The sequence below is a fragment of the Bufo gargarizans genome, chromosome 11 (assembly GCF_014858855.1).
Source record: "Bufo gargarizans isolate SCDJY-AF-19 chromosome 11, ASM1485885v1, whole genome shotgun sequence".
NCBI lineage: Eukaryota > Metazoa > Chordata > Amphibia > Anura > Bufonidae > Bufo > Bufo gargarizans.
Window position 1 is genome coordinate 27130173 of NC_058090.1, and position 17749 is coordinate 27147921.

Genomic DNA, 17749 nt, shown 5'->3' on the forward strand with positions numbered 1-17749 from the left:
CGGATCTCCGTACAGTATTAATCCGAAGTTATGGACCAGGCGACTTCGGATGCAGTATCCAAAGCTTGCTTAGCTCATCACTAATTTGCGCTCTTCTTTATTAAAGGTTACGACCCCCTGAAAAGAACAGAGCGGTCCCTCAATTTATTTCTATGGGAATTCCTATCACTTGTCTCCAGAATTTCCATAGAAATGAGTGGAGTGGCCGCTCACATGTGCGACTGGCTGCATCGTTCCCATGATGGGTGGGGGTTCCAGAGGTAGGACCCCCACCACTCCAATGGTTATGCCCTACCAGTGATGGCTAACCTTGGCACTCCAGCTGTGGTGAAACTACGACTCCCAGCATGCTCTATTTATTTCTATAGAGTTCTGAGAGCAGCCAAGCAAGCGGGCATCTTGGGAGTTGTAGTTTTACCACAGCTGGAGTGCCAAGGTTAGCCATCGCTGCGCGGCCTATACTGTGGATAAGGGATAACTTAATCTAACCAGAATACCTCTGTATCTGTTATGGGAGCACTGGCTCGGCTATTTCCATAGGTCCCGTAATGGAGAGGACACAGCTCATGCTCAGCACGGTTTTGAGAGGTGGGACCAGAACCTACGATACATTTGTGGCATATCTACAACAACTGTAAGTAGATAAAGCACAAATCTCGCTTTCCTCCTGCCGTACACCTCACATCTCCCCGTCCCCAGTCACACGCGGCAAACCAAGCAACTCTCGCGAGATCTCCGCCTTCTACCAACTCTCTTCAGATAAGCGGGGAGGGGTTGCCAAACAAACGCCTCCCGATTGGCTGGGAGGAGAAAGGCCCCCTCGACCAATCGGAAACGACGGTGAATCCCTCCTCCACCCACACAGCGTCGGCCAATGAGCGCCGAGTATTTGAGTAGGTGGCGCCCGCCCACAGGTAGGCAGGTCTCTGGGCTGAGAGGCTTCGCTCACAGCGCCTCCGTACTAGAGAACTAGAAGCTTCTTGAGGTGAGTCGCTGCCATTGAGGAGTCATTAATTAGCCGTCCGGTGGACGCGGTGTGGCGGTTAACCCCTCCTCCCCCATCTGTGACTTCATCCTTCTCCCGCCAATGGAATTAACGATGTCCCCGGTTTGTGCCTCAGGTTCCTCACTCGGAGGGTGTCTCCCGCTTGGTGTTTAAAAATCTCCGGCTCCGCTCGGCCCGTGTCCAGTGCCGTGGCCAGCTCAGCGCTGTGCCGTCCTACACTCCGCGCTGTCTCCCGTTCGCTTCGTTCTGCCCTCCTCCCGTTCATCGCACCCAAGGGCGAGCAGCGTTGTGTTTATGTCTTTATTGGACGAAAACGGTGAGTATTCGGGGCGGGAGAGGGGAAAGGGGGGGTGGGGAGGGCGACGCCGCTCCTGCTGAGGTAAAATGGCGGCCGCGCCTCATGACTGGAGGACGTGACGCAGGTGGCTGGGCCGGCGGGTAGGGGGTTTCTCGAGCGCTCTTCAAGGGGCGCCGGAGGAAAGGAGGCAGGGGGTGGTGGGGAGGGAGCCCCTCTTTAGGGTGAAACACCGTTGACAGGTAGGTGAGTGCTTCGGTGAAGGAGTTGGAAGGGTTACTGCGCATGCGTGACCTGCCTAGGGCTGACTCAGTGCTACTGCAGTTGTGAGTCATGCATCGCGCGCTCCCTCCCTCCCCTGTGTGTTTGACTGGCGCTGCTCCTGGGGAGGGGGCTGGTCACGTGCTTCCCCTGCCCTTCGAGGCTTCTAGTACTACAGGTTGCACGCCCGATTACCACTGCAGATTAGGAAGGGCGCATGCATGGAGGTGCATCTGGCGCGTGTAGGTCAGGATTTCCGGGGGGTGGTGTGTGTGTATGCTTTCAAGGGCAGCTTCACCTTTGGACACTTGTTTTCCCTTCTCTTACCTTGTACTTGTTGCACAGGGCTTCAGTCTGTTGTTCCCCAGAGCTGCATTCAGTGTTCTGCTGAGTTTCTCTCCCAGCTGCTGTAAGACAGAGGAGGTACAGTTCTCCTAGTGTGTAGAGGGTATTCTCATCCTAGGGAGGGGGGGTCCTAGAGGTAGAGGCCGTGGCTGATGGCCTAGGAGAGCGACCCACCTTCACTCCGCAGGGTGATATGGACTGTGATATGGGGTGTAATGTGGGATTGGTCATGCAGTGTGGTTGTGGGGTTAATATGGGGCATAGAAGAACCCCTGAAAGCTGGGAATATTGGTTTATTTTTTTGTGCAAATGTTTCTAGCAGTTCTCTGCACTTGTGATGTGAGAAAGTAGTGGTTATCGGCATGGGTTGGAGCGATGGATTACATCTAAAGGGGTATTCCAGTTAACTTATAGGGTCAACTGTTAAGCAGACCCCCCACCAATCACGAGAATGGGGACCTAGTATGCCTCAGAGTCCCTTGAAATGACTGGATCAACTGCTGCTCTGTCTATGGGAGATCCAGTAAGACTCCCTGGAACTCCTATAGGAATGCACACACTTGACCTGTTGCTTTCTTCACTTTGGGGGAGCCCAAGGGGTAAGGTTTACCTATTCTTATAGTTGGTGGAGGTCCCCCGCCAAGCTGTCCCGCTGATAACTTAACTGGAATACCTCTTTAGGATTTGCCATTGCTTTGATTGCTGGTGGTCCGTCCTGTGGGACCTCCATTGTGAGTTAAACAGGCCGCAGCGCTGCTCTCTGCACAGTGGATGACCTGGGCGCTGCAGCCTGTTATCAGTCAGTGGGGGTCCCACAGATGGATTGGTCGGCCATCCTGACGGCAGACTGGTGCTAGGAGAGCTGAAGTTTTAGATTACATTCCCTTTGGGAGGGGGGGGGGGGGGGATTAGTCTGTGAATGGGGATCTCCAGGGTTTTTTGCAGACCCTTGAATACAGATTCCTCCTGCAGCCAGGACGCTCTGGAGAGCTGCTAAATTGAGCAATTTACTGAAGTAAGCTCCGAACATGAAGCATTTTTAACCAATGTGTGTGTTGTGGCTGGTGTTGGAAAGCGATTTGCTGCAAGGCAGTGTGGCTGTCCACATGTGCAGTGGAACATGCTGTAAGCATGGGAGGCATTGACGTGTAAAGGTGGACTTGCATGTTGCACTGGGATCTGCCGAGTGTGGTGTGTATGGAGTTGTGCCAGCTCTTCCCTTGACATCAGGTTGGGGGGGGGGCTAGGTTTGTGCATGTGGGAGTACATGCCTGATCCGTTACTCATGGGAGGTACACTGCCGCTGGTTGTCTGGCAGTGGTTTATTATTCTGTCTCCACTGAGAATGCAAGTGTGCCCGACCCACCTGAGCGTGTGCTGAAAGCGCAATAGCAATGGAAGCTGTACCTTCTACATTTGCTTGTTCTTTTGGCAAAGCAGATTGTCCTTTTGTTTGGTCAAATACATTGGTGCACTGTTTGTTTGGTTAGCCCAGCTGCAGACCCGTTTATCAAGCGCTCCTGTTTTTAGGCTTTCATTTAGACGGGCGTATTTGCTTCACCTTTTGCCAACTGTTTATGAAGCACTTCCTGCATTAGATTAGGCGTATTGCTGTTAGTCTGACCTCTAGTGGCTCTTTATCAGTACGACAGGTTCCTCCTGTTCACGAAGACTGGTCCAATTAGTATGTGCATGGAAATGTGCAAGTAAGCTGAGTGTCTCATGAAAGTAGACACAATGAGGCGAAACTCAAGACAGAAGTATGCCAGCCCCAGAGTGGAGATTAGATCTTTACTACTAAGTAGGTTGGGAAAATGGGTGCAACAAAGAACTTCTGATTTAGTCTAAAAAATCAAAATGGGCAAACGAGGTGCAAATTCCTCACAGGCGCATTGTCAGTTGTAAATGAGACAAAAGTCAAACAGCATTTTTATACCTAAAAACAGGTGCAGACACTATAGTGTCCCACTTTGTACACAATTGGTCTCCTCTGATCTTTAACCCTTTGTATTTATTGCAGCAGGGTTTTCTGATTGTTAAATGAAATGGTAATTGGTGGTTAGTGTGTTCATCTCCATGTGTACAGTTCATTGTAGTAAAGACAAAACCTACTATAAGCTAGTCAGGCTGGCTATACTACAGAAGGATGCAACAAAACCCTCTCTTTCTGTCCTTTCAGAGCTGTTGCGCAGCCATTGGTACCTGTATTGGGGAAACATAGCCTACAAACAAGAAGCTCACAGCCTCGGTGGCGAAATTATTTTCATGTCAGAGACCGAGAACTCTTGCAGTCGTTTATGTCATCCAGTCTTCTCCAGACAGAAGATACCAAAAAGTTGTAATCAAAGAGCTTTTCCTCTTATTGAAAGAGCTACTAATAAACCAAAATGTCTGTCAACGTCAACCGCAGTGTTTTGGATCAGTTCTATCGGTACAAAATGCCCCGTTTGATTGCCAAGGTAATGTATCTACTGATTGCTGCAGACCTCATCTATCTGGATGCGTTGCCTGCTTTCTGTATTAATTTTGGACATTATTTTTATTTTTTTCATCCTTCAGGTAGAGGGCAAGGGAAATGGAATAAAGACAGTAATAGTCAACATGGTTGATGTTGCAAAGGCGCTTAATCGGCCTCCAACGTGTAAGTGAAGCTTTTCAAAGCAAGTGCAAATGGGTTTATCAGGAAAATTTCTTAAAGCAACCTGTCACCGGGATTTTGTGTATAGAGCTGATGACATGGGCTTCTAGGTGGCCGCTAGCACCTCTGCAATACACAGTCCCCATAGCTCTGTGTGCTTTTATTGTGTTAAAAAAAACAAAACGATTCGATACATATGCATTAACTTGAGATGAGTCCTGTCCCTGACTCACAGGACTCATCTCAGGTTAATTTGCATATGTATCAAATAGTTCTTTTTAACACAATAAAAGCACACAGAGCTATGGGGACTGGGTATTGCAGATGTGCTAGCAGCCCAATATGTCCACAGCTCTATACACAAAATCCCGGAGACGGGTTCCATTTAAAGGGATGTATTAACAGGATAGAGGTTAAGTATCCGATCAGTGGCAGTCTGACCTCAAGGACCCCCACTGTTTATGTGAACAGGGGTCCAGTTATCCTGAATGTACTTGGGCATGCCCGCTAGGACTGGCTGGGATCCCAGCGTTCAGACTACCACCAAACAGATACCCATGCCCGCTCTCCCCCACTCTTTAACTGCAGTGAAAATAAAGTATTACATGCCTGCTATTCAAATGTGAAACCATCTCGAAACCTCTGGGGCTCATGGGGTGATCCTGAGACATCATCTTGCCTTATTTTTTGGTACTGTTAGAAGTCCGAAACACTTCTGGTGGCTGTACAAGGCATTTTATGGGCCATATGCCTAGATCAGCAATTTATGGCGGAGATCGGAATAACCGCCCTGTGCAGTGCTTGGGGTTGCAGACACGGCTGTAAGCATCTTACTTTCACTTTAACAGCTCGTAAGTAATGATGAGCGAACGTCATGTTTTCTGGCAATTCTGTTATTACGGACGATAGAATGCGCCACGGAAGCCTTTAAGAGGCGTTTCGTCATAATGAAGTCTATGGGCAGCATAACTGCTCCGTCTGGTTTCTGTTATGCAGGACTGGATGTATCCCTTATGATGGCCATAGTCTATTATGACAGAATGCTTATAAAGGCTTTCCGTTATGGTCTGTGGTAATGGAATCCATAATGCAATTCTGCATATACCTGAACTTGAAGTTTGCTCATCTCTGGTTTGAGCTGTCAGCTCATGTGAAGCCTCACCTCTGATCTGTCAGCTGAGTTCCTTGATGGGACACGTTGTAAACAGCCTAAGAATCTCAGTGCTGTACAGAAAGTGGCTGAAAATTTAACAGACTAATTGAAAAAAATCCACCAGTTGACTAGTAGGAATATTTTTTTTTTCAGAATTTAAAAAGTTATGTTGTAATATTCGCTTATTGTACACAAGTGATTATGGATTTGTGATGACCTTACACTGCATTTCCTTGACTAGATCCCACCAAATTTTTTGGTTGTGAGCTGGGAGCACAGACCCAGTTTGATGTTAAGAATGACCGTTTCATTGTCAATGGATCTCATGAGGCAAATAAGCTGCAAGACATGTTGGATGGATTCATTAAAAAGTTTGTTCTATGTCCCGAGTGTGATAACCCTGAAACTGATCTGGTAAGTTGTATGTTTAACCATCTTAAAGGTGTGTCTGAGTAAAAAAATTGATAAATGCTGTTATAAAATAAAATTACATCGCCGCTGTTTTAGGGTACTTTCACACTCACCGCATAGGATTTCGGCAGGCAGTTCAGTCGCCAGAACTGCCTGCCGGATCCGTCATAAAGTATGCAGCCTAATTGCATTTGTCAGACTGATCAGGATCCTGATCTGTATGACAAATGCATTGAAATGCCAGATCTGTTTCTCCGGTGTAATCTGGAAAAAAAAAACGGATCCGGCTCTTTTTTTTTTTTGTGGTCGGAGCATGGGCCGTCCCCGTTTTGCCAACACTTGGGCTGGATCTGGCATTAATGCAGTTCAATGGGGAAAACAAATGTCAGGTCCGGCGTTCCGCAATTCTGGACAGATAAAACCACAGCATGCTGCAGTATTATCTCTGTCCTGAAAAAGACGGAACTGAAGACATCTGAATGGATTTCTCCTTTTAGAATGCATTAGCCCCTAGGACTGAACTCAATGCCGGAAAAGAAAAACCCAAGTGTGAAAGTACCCTTAGGTGCAGAACGCAGCAGTGACGTGCGGGTATATGGCATGCCACTGCTGCAGTCTGTGTATAAACTGCAGGACAAGGACTTGGTGCAGATCAAAGGCGTTAGTATGTAAGGTCTGGTTTTGGCTGTACAGAAAATCGCTGGTCAGCTTTACTAAGGCCACACATGGTGATAGACTTATCCTTGGTGGAATCACTGCTGATTTCACTACTGATATAATATATTGAAAGGGTGAAAGCTGAGTGTGCTACAGATCTGAAAATAATCACCACACTAGTCTTGCGGTTACATGTGAATGGCACATTCATAGCCCCATCCATATGTAGGGTTCTCTAGTCTGTTGCGGAGTCCAATCCCCAACCACTAATCCGCATACTGACAGCCATGGCATTTTTGTACTTGAGTGCTAATGTTTGGGAGCAACACTGTCCGTTAATGTGGATTTAAACCTTTAGGTTTTTTAGGCTGCATAATAGGTTAAATGGCCAGCAGGATTTCAATACTAGCCCTTTCAGTAGAGCACAGACCTGTTAGGGTCCATTTACACGTCCATAATTTGGGTCCATTTGTTCCGCAATTTGCGGAACAATTCACTTTCAATGGGGCTGGAACGGATTCTAATCCGCATTTGCAGGATCCGGCTCGGTTTTTTTCGGGATCCGAAATTGTTCCTATTGTCCGCAATTGCAGACCAGAAAGGCATTTTCTATTAGTGTCTGATGTGCGTCCGCAAATTACAGATTGCACATTGCAGGTGTCTGTTTTGCAGATCTGCAAAACTCATGGATGTGTGAATGGACCCTTAGGCTTTCTGATCAGTGACATCGGGGTACAGCATGGAGCTTTAGAGCCTTGCAATTTTATTGTTTAACCTGCTAACTTTGCTTTTGTTTGGGAAGATTGCTTAACTTTCTTAAACCAATGTCCTTCTTGTTTCAGCATATCAATCCCAAGAAACAAACAATAGGTAATTCCTGCAAAGCCTGTGGTTATCGGGGCATGCTGGACACCAACCATAAGCTCTGTACTTTCATTCTCAAAAATCCACCAGGTAAATGCTGCTCATGTGTGGATGTAATCGGTTGTAGTCTGTCATTTGTTGTATTTCATGTAAATGTATTTTTATTTTTTCCATGGTTTCCCAGCATCTTGCAGTGCAAGCAACACTCTGTGACAGTTGCAACCCCATCTGTCCCAATTTATGCTTGCTAGAGAAATTAAGTCTATCCTATTCCAGTAATCTCTTATTTGTGAGGCCTACTGTTATAATAACTTGAACACAATCTATTATCTGGGGAGAAATGGCTGTACTTACAGGTGAATTCTCTTTGCAGAGAACACAGACAGTGTTACAGGCAAAAAGAAGGAAGACAAGAAAAACAAGCGGGTCAAAGAAAATGGTGCTGTAGAGAAAAACGAGACTGCCGTTCTAGCAGAATTAAATCCTCCACGTGTTGTAAGTATTGGTGTCTCCAGACTGTTAGTATAGTGATCAAATTTGGTATGACGTGGGAGTTTTATGTGGCATACACATGGACTTGAGGTTATACCTTCTATGCAAAGCTCCACACAGTAAGGAGCTTTGCTATTGGTTAGTTTCGGTGGGTGCCGGAGCGATACAGCTCCCTGCAGCAGGGGGAAGTCGGCGGGAGCTGAAAGAAGGGGCCGGCTCCTGAGTCCCGATGCACAGGCAGTGTTGTGTCGGCAAACATAGCTGAAGAGAATGCAGTGCTGGACAACTGCAGGGGAGCCCGGACATCCAGTCTGACCTGCACCACAAAGTGAAAGTGCAGCAATGTATCGATTGATGTATGTAGTGCAGTGTCTGTGTGATACACACTGAACCACATGCACCCCACACATCTCGCACTGTGTGATGTATGTGCTGCAGTATGTAGTAAATGCATAACAGGCTATTATAGCCAAGTGACAAAGTACAGGGAAGATCTGCCATATTGGACTTCATCACTTTGCCATAATTGCTTCATGTTGGGCTACTTTCACATTAGAGTTTTTAATTCCGCTATTGAAATCTGTCATAGAATCTCAATAGTGGAAAAAGGTGACACAACGAAACTGAATGTACCGCTCCCTTTGCAGACGGAATAACGCTGCGAGCAGTGTTTCTGTCCATGTGGTGCGGAGCAAGATGGCAAAATGTAAAACTGATCCACCACCCCCCATTGACTCAGTGGTGGTCATGACTGATCCATCATGGCTATAGAAAACATAATACAACCGGGTCCGTTCATGATGCATGCGGTTGTATTATGTTAACGGGAGCATTTTTGCAGATATGACAGATCTGCAAAAACACTAATGTGAAAGTAGCCTTAATTAGACCAGCAATGGTTCCCTGCATACACGCCTCTTAGGCCATGTTCACACAACCACTATTTATGTTCTGCTCCGTTAGAGAAGCAGAACAATAAATTATGGAAGTGTTGTATTTTTGTCTAAAAATGACCTTTCATTCAAAAATAGTGTTACATTCTTATACCACCTTATGGGGCTGCTCTCACTGATGTCCGGACAGTTTTTTTTTTTTTATTTTTTTTTCAAATGGACCCCACGCTTGGCCGCTACGCTCTGTTTAGTCGCCTCCTATGCGGCGACAAAGTTATAGTAGGTGTTGTTCTCCAAGTTCTGGTGGGCGTGGTTATGCTCTCTCTGGCAGCGAGCGCATCCAATCGCAGCGCCCTGCTCTTAGCAATGGAGAAGGAGCTCAAGTTCTTGCGAGAACTTGAGCTTCTAGACATCCGGACTGAGCGCCATCTTGGAGTCCCCAGTACTTTCGTACTCCTCGGCTAAAAATACTCAAAAATGCTAACAGTATTTTTACTCTTCCAGAAAAAAATGTGGCGCCACCTCTCTCTACAGGACTTCCAAAAAAATGGCTGAGCTACCATTCTCTGTGTGCTCTCTAATTCTGGAGGTCCCATTCTCTAGGTAGATGAAGGGGTCTCCTCAGTTGTATCTAGCTGGCATTGGTGGCATATCCTAATGATATGCCATCAATGTTCCAGATGAGCCACCTTTAAATTTGTGTCAATTTTTGGGTTCATTGGGAGCCTTCTGTGTTTAATACCAGTGAATATAAATCTTTCCTGCTTATGTGGTGGTCAGTGAAGTGCTTGGCTCACTGCAAAACCTGACTTGTATGCTGAGATCAGTCCCCTGTCCTAAAAGTTTACAATTCCATGATGCCCGCTTGCAGTCTGAGATGGTGATGCAGAAAGTGTAATAAAAGCATGTAACCTTTCATTAAATATTTTAATATTAGTACATGGTTATTGATTTGATCTCTTGTGATGTTGGGAAACTAGTGTTTAGCATTTAAAAAGGTTTTCCAAGACTATACCTATCCAGATGTCATCAGTATTATCTGATTAAGTGCTGTGGCCTACTCGCCAAGAACAGTAAAGTGCCTTGTATAGTGGCAGCTCTAGGTATCCCTCTCAGGCCCCAGTCACTTCTATGGGGCTGAGCTGCACCTAGATCACATGACATCACTGGCCTAGGAAAAGCTGAGAAGGCAGCGGCTCACGGGAGCGCTGATGCCTTCTCAAAGGTGGGTGTTGGACCTCTGATCAGATATGGATTATAATCTGTATTAAAGTCTTGGAAAACCCCTATGACTTTTGAAAACTCTAGCTATGGAATATTAAGAAGTACACTATTTTATTTATTTTTTTAGGATGGAAAGGAGGATGATGATGAAGACTGGGGAGAAGACACATCTGATGAAGCTCAGAGGCGCAGAATGGAGGAAATAAGTGAACATGCAAAAAATCTCACTCTGAGTGAGGACTTGGAGAGACCCGTGGAGGAAAGAGTAAACATGCTTTTTGACTATGTGAAGGTAAGATCACGAAGTCATTTGCTAACGCATTGCTGACATTAGAGGGTCTGAGCTAACGTGGTGTATTATCTTACAGAAAAAGAAGGAAGAAGGTATTATCGATTCTTCTGACAAAGAGATTCTTGCTGAAGCTGAAAGACTTGACGTAAAGATTTTCGGACCTTTGGTCTTAACTGAAGTTCTCTTTAATGACAAGATTAGAGACCAGATAAAGAAATACCGACGACACTTCCTACGTGTAAGTGTCCTAGAGTCATAGTGCTTTGAACCTCCCTCTGTAAAAACTACTGTATATTAGATTTGTTTAACTTTTCAATCATTACTTTTTTTATTTTTTTCTTAGTTTTGCCACAACAACAAGAAAGCACAGAGATACCTACTCAATGGCTTTGAGTGCGTTGTGCATATGCACCAGGCACAGCTTCTCTCAAAAATACCACATGTTTTAAAGGAAATGTATGATGCAGATCTCTTGGAAGAAGAGGTGATCTTCAGCTGGGCTGAGAAGGTACTGCTGCCTGACTTGCATTGACTATAGCTACTGATCTAGGTGAAGAATTCTAGTCTTTGTTCATTTTATCAACATGCTTCAGTTGCATAAAATGGTATAAGGCTTTGTGTAAGTCTTAAACTCTGCTGAGGATAAGGATTTGTAACTTGTCAATTAACAGTTTTCTTTTCACAGGCATCAAAAAAATACGTCTCTAAAGAGCTTGCCAAAGATATAAGGATGAAGGCAGAGCCCTTCATTAAATGGTTGAAGGAAGCTGAAGAGGAGTCTTCTGGAGATGACGATGACGATGATGAGGAAGATGAAAATATTGAGGTAAGTTTAGATTAGCATGAACTCTTATTGCAGTCTAAACAGGACTTGTGTAATTCAAGCAGCACAAACAATATAGGCTTGGTCTCAATGTCGCAGTGTAGCTGGACCCTTATGGTACAGAAAACGTCATGGCTGCCCTGTGATCTAACTGCTTTCAAGATAAATTAACCCCCTTAATGACAATACACCTTATTCAACAGTGTTTTTACAGCATAAGATAGTCCTCTTCTGCCCTGGACTGAGCTTTAAATGGCTAGGATTGAAGCTGTTTAACCCCTTTGGTCACCAAGGTGATGTGTCACTGACATGAAGGGAGACTTGCCCCAGGGCTCTGTACAATAAGCCTCTGTTGCCCTTTCAGCCAGTGACACGTGCAATAACAGATTGACAAAGAGTAAACTAGTTTTCTGCCAGTTGTAAAATCACCTGACCAACTCTCCATTCCATGTTCATACAATACTTGGATTACTTTCACAGTACCTCATGTACCTCCCTAAACAGCACCCAAAAAAAGTTGGCCTCAATGTTAAGTGGTTGTTTCTGACATGCAGGGGCCAAAACAAAAATGTGTAGCTGGCCATTCAAGCCCAAACCTAACAGGCCATGAAGAGGTTAATTAACCTGTAGCATTTGCTGCATGACTGTGTAGAACATCTAGATGTAAGCAGTTGCTATATAGCCTTTTGTCTAATCAAGCCTTGTTTCCACAGGTTGTATATTCGACGAGCGTGAGCGTTCCTAAAGTGGAGACTATAAAGTCGCCTGTCGAGAAGGACGATGATATTGACATCGATGCCATTTAAAGTTCACATAAAGAAGTTCACCTCTTGCTTTTTCTGCCTGAAGTGCGACATGTATGTGAATGAGCTGCACTAGCTGAACATCGCGCTACACTTTTGTAGGCTTGGTTTCTTTCTACTGTGATTTGGTCTTTTAATAACTAAGCTTCACTAATTAAAAGTGCATAGAACAATGACTTTGTTTTTTGTTTTGTTTTTTGTCTGTAGCATGTAATTCCTTCCTAAATTCCAGTGTTTTGTGCACATTTATACAGTTGTGAATAAAGGTTTTGTTTTTGATCACTGCATTGAGTTTTTATTTTGGCAGCAAAGTCTTAAATGTGAGAATTGCTTCCCATTTTGATATGGCTTGAAGAGCTGATGTACACGACCATGGTTAGCCTGGTTCATGTATCCCCTTGACCCACATTGTCTGGATCCTAGTAATTCATGATGGACAATTCTGTGATTGTGGGTCTATTGTACTGTATGCACATCATGTGAGTACAGTACAATAGTTGTGATCAGATATCATAAAACGCTGCAGTCAGTTTGGGTCCAGGAGATTCAGCCAACATACGGACTGTTTCCCAGGCTGACCATGGTCGTGTGAATCTAACTCCAAGTTTGTGTACACGGAGGAAAAACTTGCTGTATATTTGTCACAAAATCTGGAATTTGAGGTTGACTCTCAGACCCTAGTCAGTGCTGGTAATCTGCAGGAGACTACCTGGCCACAGTTTCTGTATATACAGATGTGCCCATACTTGAAGGGGTATTCTGGTTATCCCTTGTCCACAGGATGGAGGGTAACTGAGATCGGTGGACTTCCTACCACTGGGAACAGCCACTGACCATGAGAATGGGGGACCCCCAAATGCCATGGAGCCTTGAAAAATGGACTGAGCAGCCGGTCTTAAGGGTGCTGCCGTGCCGCTCCACAGGGTATGGGACCCCTCCTGTTCTTGTGATCATTAGGGGTCCTAGTGGTAGGATCCCACTGAACTCGTAGTTATCCTATGGATAGGGGTATAACTGGAATACCCCTTTAATTTATATAACGCACATGTGATACACTCTCCTGCATACGTGACCTGAGCATGATTATAGCATACTATACACTCAAAGAATTATTAGGAACACCTGTTCTATTTCCCCTCACCCATGACGGCACCCTGTGCGACTCAGGACCTCCCATCAGGACAGGAAACCTGAGAAGATAAAAAGGACACACCTCCACCCAACACCAGTTCAGGTTTCCTGTCCTCTGGATGGGAGATCCTGAGAAGCAGCTGATGCTGAAGATGTACCTCCAAGACGCTGGGGAAGGTCTGTGGCTGTATGCCGTGGGAAGGCCTATCCCTGGGGAGCGGTAGTTCTGTGGCCGTGCCGGAAGCCGTTCCCCATAAGTCTGCCTGCCCTCTCTCCGGCCTTGCGGGGAGCCGCTGTGGCCGTGTTCAGGCGGCTCCCCATGCTGTTCCTCGCTCTCCCCGGTCCCAAGATGGCGCCCGCGCGCTTATGCGCGGGGCAGTCTCCTGAGGATGGTGTGGGGGGGAGGCGGAGCTTCAGCCCTGCAGGACCCGGAAGTAGAGGCCGGAGCGTGTTTTTTGAAATACAAATCACGGCGGCAGGTTCAGGCAGCCAGCTGGGGCACAAAATTGGATGTGCCGCGTAGCGATCCCGGTTTGCAGCATGTCGGAGCCTACAGAAGGACGCGCTGAACCCCAGGAACCCTTGAGGCCTCCAAGTCCGGTATTGGTCTGAGGATGGGGGGAAAAGGAAAAGGCTTCAATGGGTGAGGGCGTTCCTTTTTATTTCTAATGTGGTGTTTCATATGATTGTATCCCTTTAGATCCCTAAGCCACCTAAAAAATCGTCTTCCAAGACAAAGCACCGGGAATGTGCAGAATGTAAAACGTCCCTATCTGCATCTTATCAGAAGGCGTTATGCTCAACATGTATAGATAAGCTGGTAGCAGAACAATCCCAGACCCTCACTAAGTCCATGAAGTCTATTATCAAAGCATCCTTTAAAGCATTCAGTAAAGGCCGTGCCAGGTCCCCAGATAGACCAAGGAGGGATACGGAGTATGACAGTATTGAATTAGATTCATCCGATGATGGCGAAGAATCCGGACTCTTCGGATGAAGATTTCTCAGGGAGATCCTTCTATTCCCCTGAGGATACGCAACCATTACTAAAAGCGGTCAGGGCAACTATGCAGTTGGAAGACGATAAGCAGACTAAATCAGTTGCGGACCAGGCCTTTCAGGCATTAGGCCCTAAAAAACATAGGGTCTTCCCTATTCATGAAAACATGCAAGCGATCATTAATAGGGAATGGAAAAATCCTGATAGAAAATTTTTCTTACCCTCCTCGGTGAAAAGGAAATATCCTTATGAAGAAAGTCTCCTCCAGCTGGGATAGGGCCCCTACGGTAGATGCTCCAGTCGCTAAGATAGCTAAGAGATCTGCCCTCCCCTTTGATGATCTGGGTTGCCTTTCGGACCCGTTAGATAAGAAATCAGATATTTACCTAAAACGGGCGTGGGAAACTTCCGCTACTTGTCTTAGACCCGCGGTTGCAGCCACTTGGGTATCTCAGTCCTTAAGATTGTGGATTGAACAGCTAGAGGCACATCTTAAAGAGAAGAAGCCTAGGGAGGAGATCTTAGCTTCTCTTCCCACCTTTGCTAAAGCGGCGGATTTTCGAACGGATGCTTCTACGGATGTTATGCGCTTTGCCGCCAAATCCTCAGCTATGACTAATGCGGGCAGAAGAGCTATTTGGCTTAGATCATGGAAGGGTGACCAGGGGTCTAAGGCCAGACTCTGCCCTTCCGTGTGAGGGCGATAGATTATTTGGGTCCTCCCTGGATGACATCTTGGAGAAGGCATCCGACAAGAAAAAAGGTTTTCCGGTCCCTCAGAAGACTCCCTTTTTTCGTAGGCCCCAGCAGGGCTTTAGAAAACCGAGGGGTAAGCCATATGATGGGAAGGAAAGGGATAGATTTCCAAGGAAAACTAGCGGCTTCCTTTTTAAAACCCAGGATAGCAAACCAAAGGACAAGCAATGACGCCAGACTCCAGGTTGGGGGAAGACTCTGCCTTTCTCCCGACTTGGGCGAACGTCACCCAGAACAAGTGGGTTTTGGGGGGGGGGGGATAGCGGAGGGATTCAGGTTGGAGTTCCGCTCTTATCCCCAAGTCTTTTTCACCCATACTCCAACTCCAAAGGATCCTCTAAAGTCCACAGTTCTGGAGAGGGAGGTTCAGTTATTGTTGGACAAAGGGGTTGTTTGCCAAGTCCCAAAGAAGGAGGAGGGCAGGGGGTTCTACTCCCCACTCTTTTTAGTAAAGAAACCCAACGGTTCTTTTCGGATGATTCTGGACCTAAAACGCCTAAACAAATTCCTGAGATACAAGAAGTTCCGAATGGAAACTATAAAGTCGACTTTAGACCTGTTATACCAAGGTTGCTGGATGGCAAGTATAGACTTGGAGGATGCCTATTATCACATCCCAATTCACTCTTCCTCCCAAAAGTATTTTAAGGACGGCTGTTCAAGTAAAGGGCCAACTTCTACACCTGCAATACAGGGCACTTCCGTTTGGGGTCTCTCAAGCCCCGAGAATTTTCACGAAGGTCGTGGCGGAGATGGTGGCATTCCTTCGATCGTCTGGGATAGTAGTGGTACCTTATCTGGATGATTTTTTGTTCGTGGCCCAAACAAGGGAGCAGTTACAAACAGAGCTCGTCCTGGTGTGCTCTCTGTTGTAGGATCTGGGATGGAAGATGAATCAGGAGAAATCTTGTCTAACCCCTTCTCAAATTTGCACCTTTTTAGGAATGCAGCTAGATTCCACGGCTCAGAAGACATTCCTCCCTCAGAAGAAAGTGTCCTCAACAATAGAGCATGTGTGGTTCCTTTTCCGGTCCTTCCGATGTTCCATCAGAGAGGCGATGGCAGTACTGGGGCACCTGACGGCTACAATTCCAGCCGTACCATTTGCGCAGATCCACACAAGACCGTTACAGTCGGACATCTTGAAGAATTGGAATGGTCTTTCTCAAACACTAGAGGAAGAATTTCATCTCTCCTCCAGAGCAAGGTACTCCCTTCTGTGGTGGACGTCCGAGAAGAACCTCTCGGTAGGAATGCCTTGGTCCTTCTTAGAACCCATGCTGATAACGACAGATGCCAGTCCGTGGGGTTGGGGAGCTCATTCGGGGGGAAAATACTGGCAGGGAAGATGGGATTTAAGAACCCGAGACTGCACTTCAAATTACAAGGAGCTCAAGGCGGTAGAAAGAGTACTAAAGGTGGCAGTTCCAGAGGTCTCCAACAGGAAGTTGGTCTTTTACTCAGACAATTCAACAACAGTGGCCTATGTAAATCATCAGGGCGGAACAAAGGTACCATCCCTAATCTTCCTCTGCCAGGAAATTTTCAAAATAGCGGAAGACAGGAACCTGACCTTATCCGCAATACATTTGAAAGGGAAAGAGAATACGGTGGCCGACTTTCTAAGCCGAGTACAGCTCAGTCAGGCAGAGTGGAGTCTGAACGAGGAGATTTTTTTTCCCAGATTGTAACAAAGTTTGGGACCCCATCTATAGACCTCTTTGCCACCCGGAAAAACAGGAAGACAAAGATTCTTCTCCCTAAATTATACAGAGAATCCTACAGTGGTAGACAGTCTGGCTCAGGATTGGAGCCAGGAACTCGGCTATGCCTTCCCACCTATTTCCCTAATTCCGCAGGTTCTGAAGAAAGTGCGGAGGGAGGGAGCCACCATAATCATGGTAGCCCCCAAGTGGCCCAAGAGAGTCTGGTACTCCACCCTCTTAAGCCTAGCCAGAAGCCCTCCCTGGGTGATCCCTCCAAGGGAGGATCTACTATCCCAGGGGCCCGTATGGCATCCCAATCCGGGGATTCTTCAATTGGCAGTATGGAGATTGACAGGGACATCTGGTTGAAGAGAGGGCTTTCTAGCAAAGTTGTTTCCACACTTCTAGGTAGTAAAAAAAACTTCAACAGCTAGGAAGTATAGGGTTTGGAATGTTTTTTCTTCCTTTCTAGGTTCTAGCCCTGATCCATTTAGTCCTCCAGAAATCCCTAAGATTTTAGACTTTTTACAAGCGGGCTTAGACAAGGGGCTCAAGGCCTCCACCTTAAAAGTCCAGGTGTCTGCCTTGAGCTACTTTTTTGACTCCCAATTAGCAATCCACCCGTGGGTCAAGCGTTTCCTTTCTGCCGCTGCCAGAATCTGTCCTTCTGTTAGACACCTTTCCCCTCCTTGGGACCTGAACAGGGTCTTGACGGCCCTAACCGATAGACCCTTTGAGCCCTTATTAGAGGTCCCTATTGACGTCTTATCCATTAAAATGGCTTTCCTCCTGGCCATTACCTCTGCTAGGAGGATCTCGGAGATCCAGGCCTTCTCAGCATTTCCACCCTATACGATCATCCAGGATAACCAAATAGTTATCAGGCCCCTGCCTTCTTTCCTTCCCAAGGTTGTCTCCGATTTTCATAGGAGCCAAGACATTGTGTTGCCTTCCTTTTTTCCTAACCCCTCCAATAGCTTGGAGGAAAAGTTTCATTGC

General features: G+C 46.3%; 1 protein-coding gene and 1 non-coding gene across 2 annotated transcripts; both read left to right on the top strand.

The window, feature by feature from the left end:
- Nucleotides 1-835: 835 nt before the first annotated feature.
- Nucleotides 836-12333, top strand: EIF5 (eukaryotic translation initiation factor 5). Its single transcript, XM_044271840.1, has 12 exons — nt 836-985; nt 1122-1322; nt 4087-4366; nt 4467-4548; nt 5940-6112; nt 7609-7720; nt 8004-8125; nt 10367-10531; nt 10608-10769; nt 10875-11039; nt 11217-11357; nt 12068-12333. Exons 3-12 carry the CDS (start codon nt 4295-4297, stop codon nt 12158-12160), a joined length of 1287 nt encoding a protein of 428 aa, XP_044127775.1. The 5' UTR covers nt 836-985; nt 1122-1322; nt 4087-4294; the 3' UTR covers nt 12161-12333.
- On the top strand, nt 7828-7951 carry LOC122922258. Its single transcript, XR_006387115.1, has one exon. It is a non-coding gene; the product is annotated as a small nucleolar RNA SNORA28 (small nucleolar RNA).
- Nucleotides 12334-17749: the final 5416 nt, after the last annotated feature.

Bases quoted from the DNA above. Each gene is read 5' to 3' on its own strand.
- EIF5 (XM_044271840.1), top strand. From the start codon at position 4,295: ATGTCTGTCAACGTCAACCGCAGTGTTTTGGATCAGTTCTATCGGTAC. The intron at 10,532-10,607 runs GTAAGATCACGA...ATTATCTTACAG, and splicing joins TGCTTTTTGACTATGTGAAG to AAAAAGAAGGAAGAAGGTAT. The intron at 11,358-12,067 runs GTAAGTTTAGAT...TTGTTTCCACAG, and splicing joins AGGAAGATGAAAATATTGAG to GTTGTATATTCGACGAGCGT.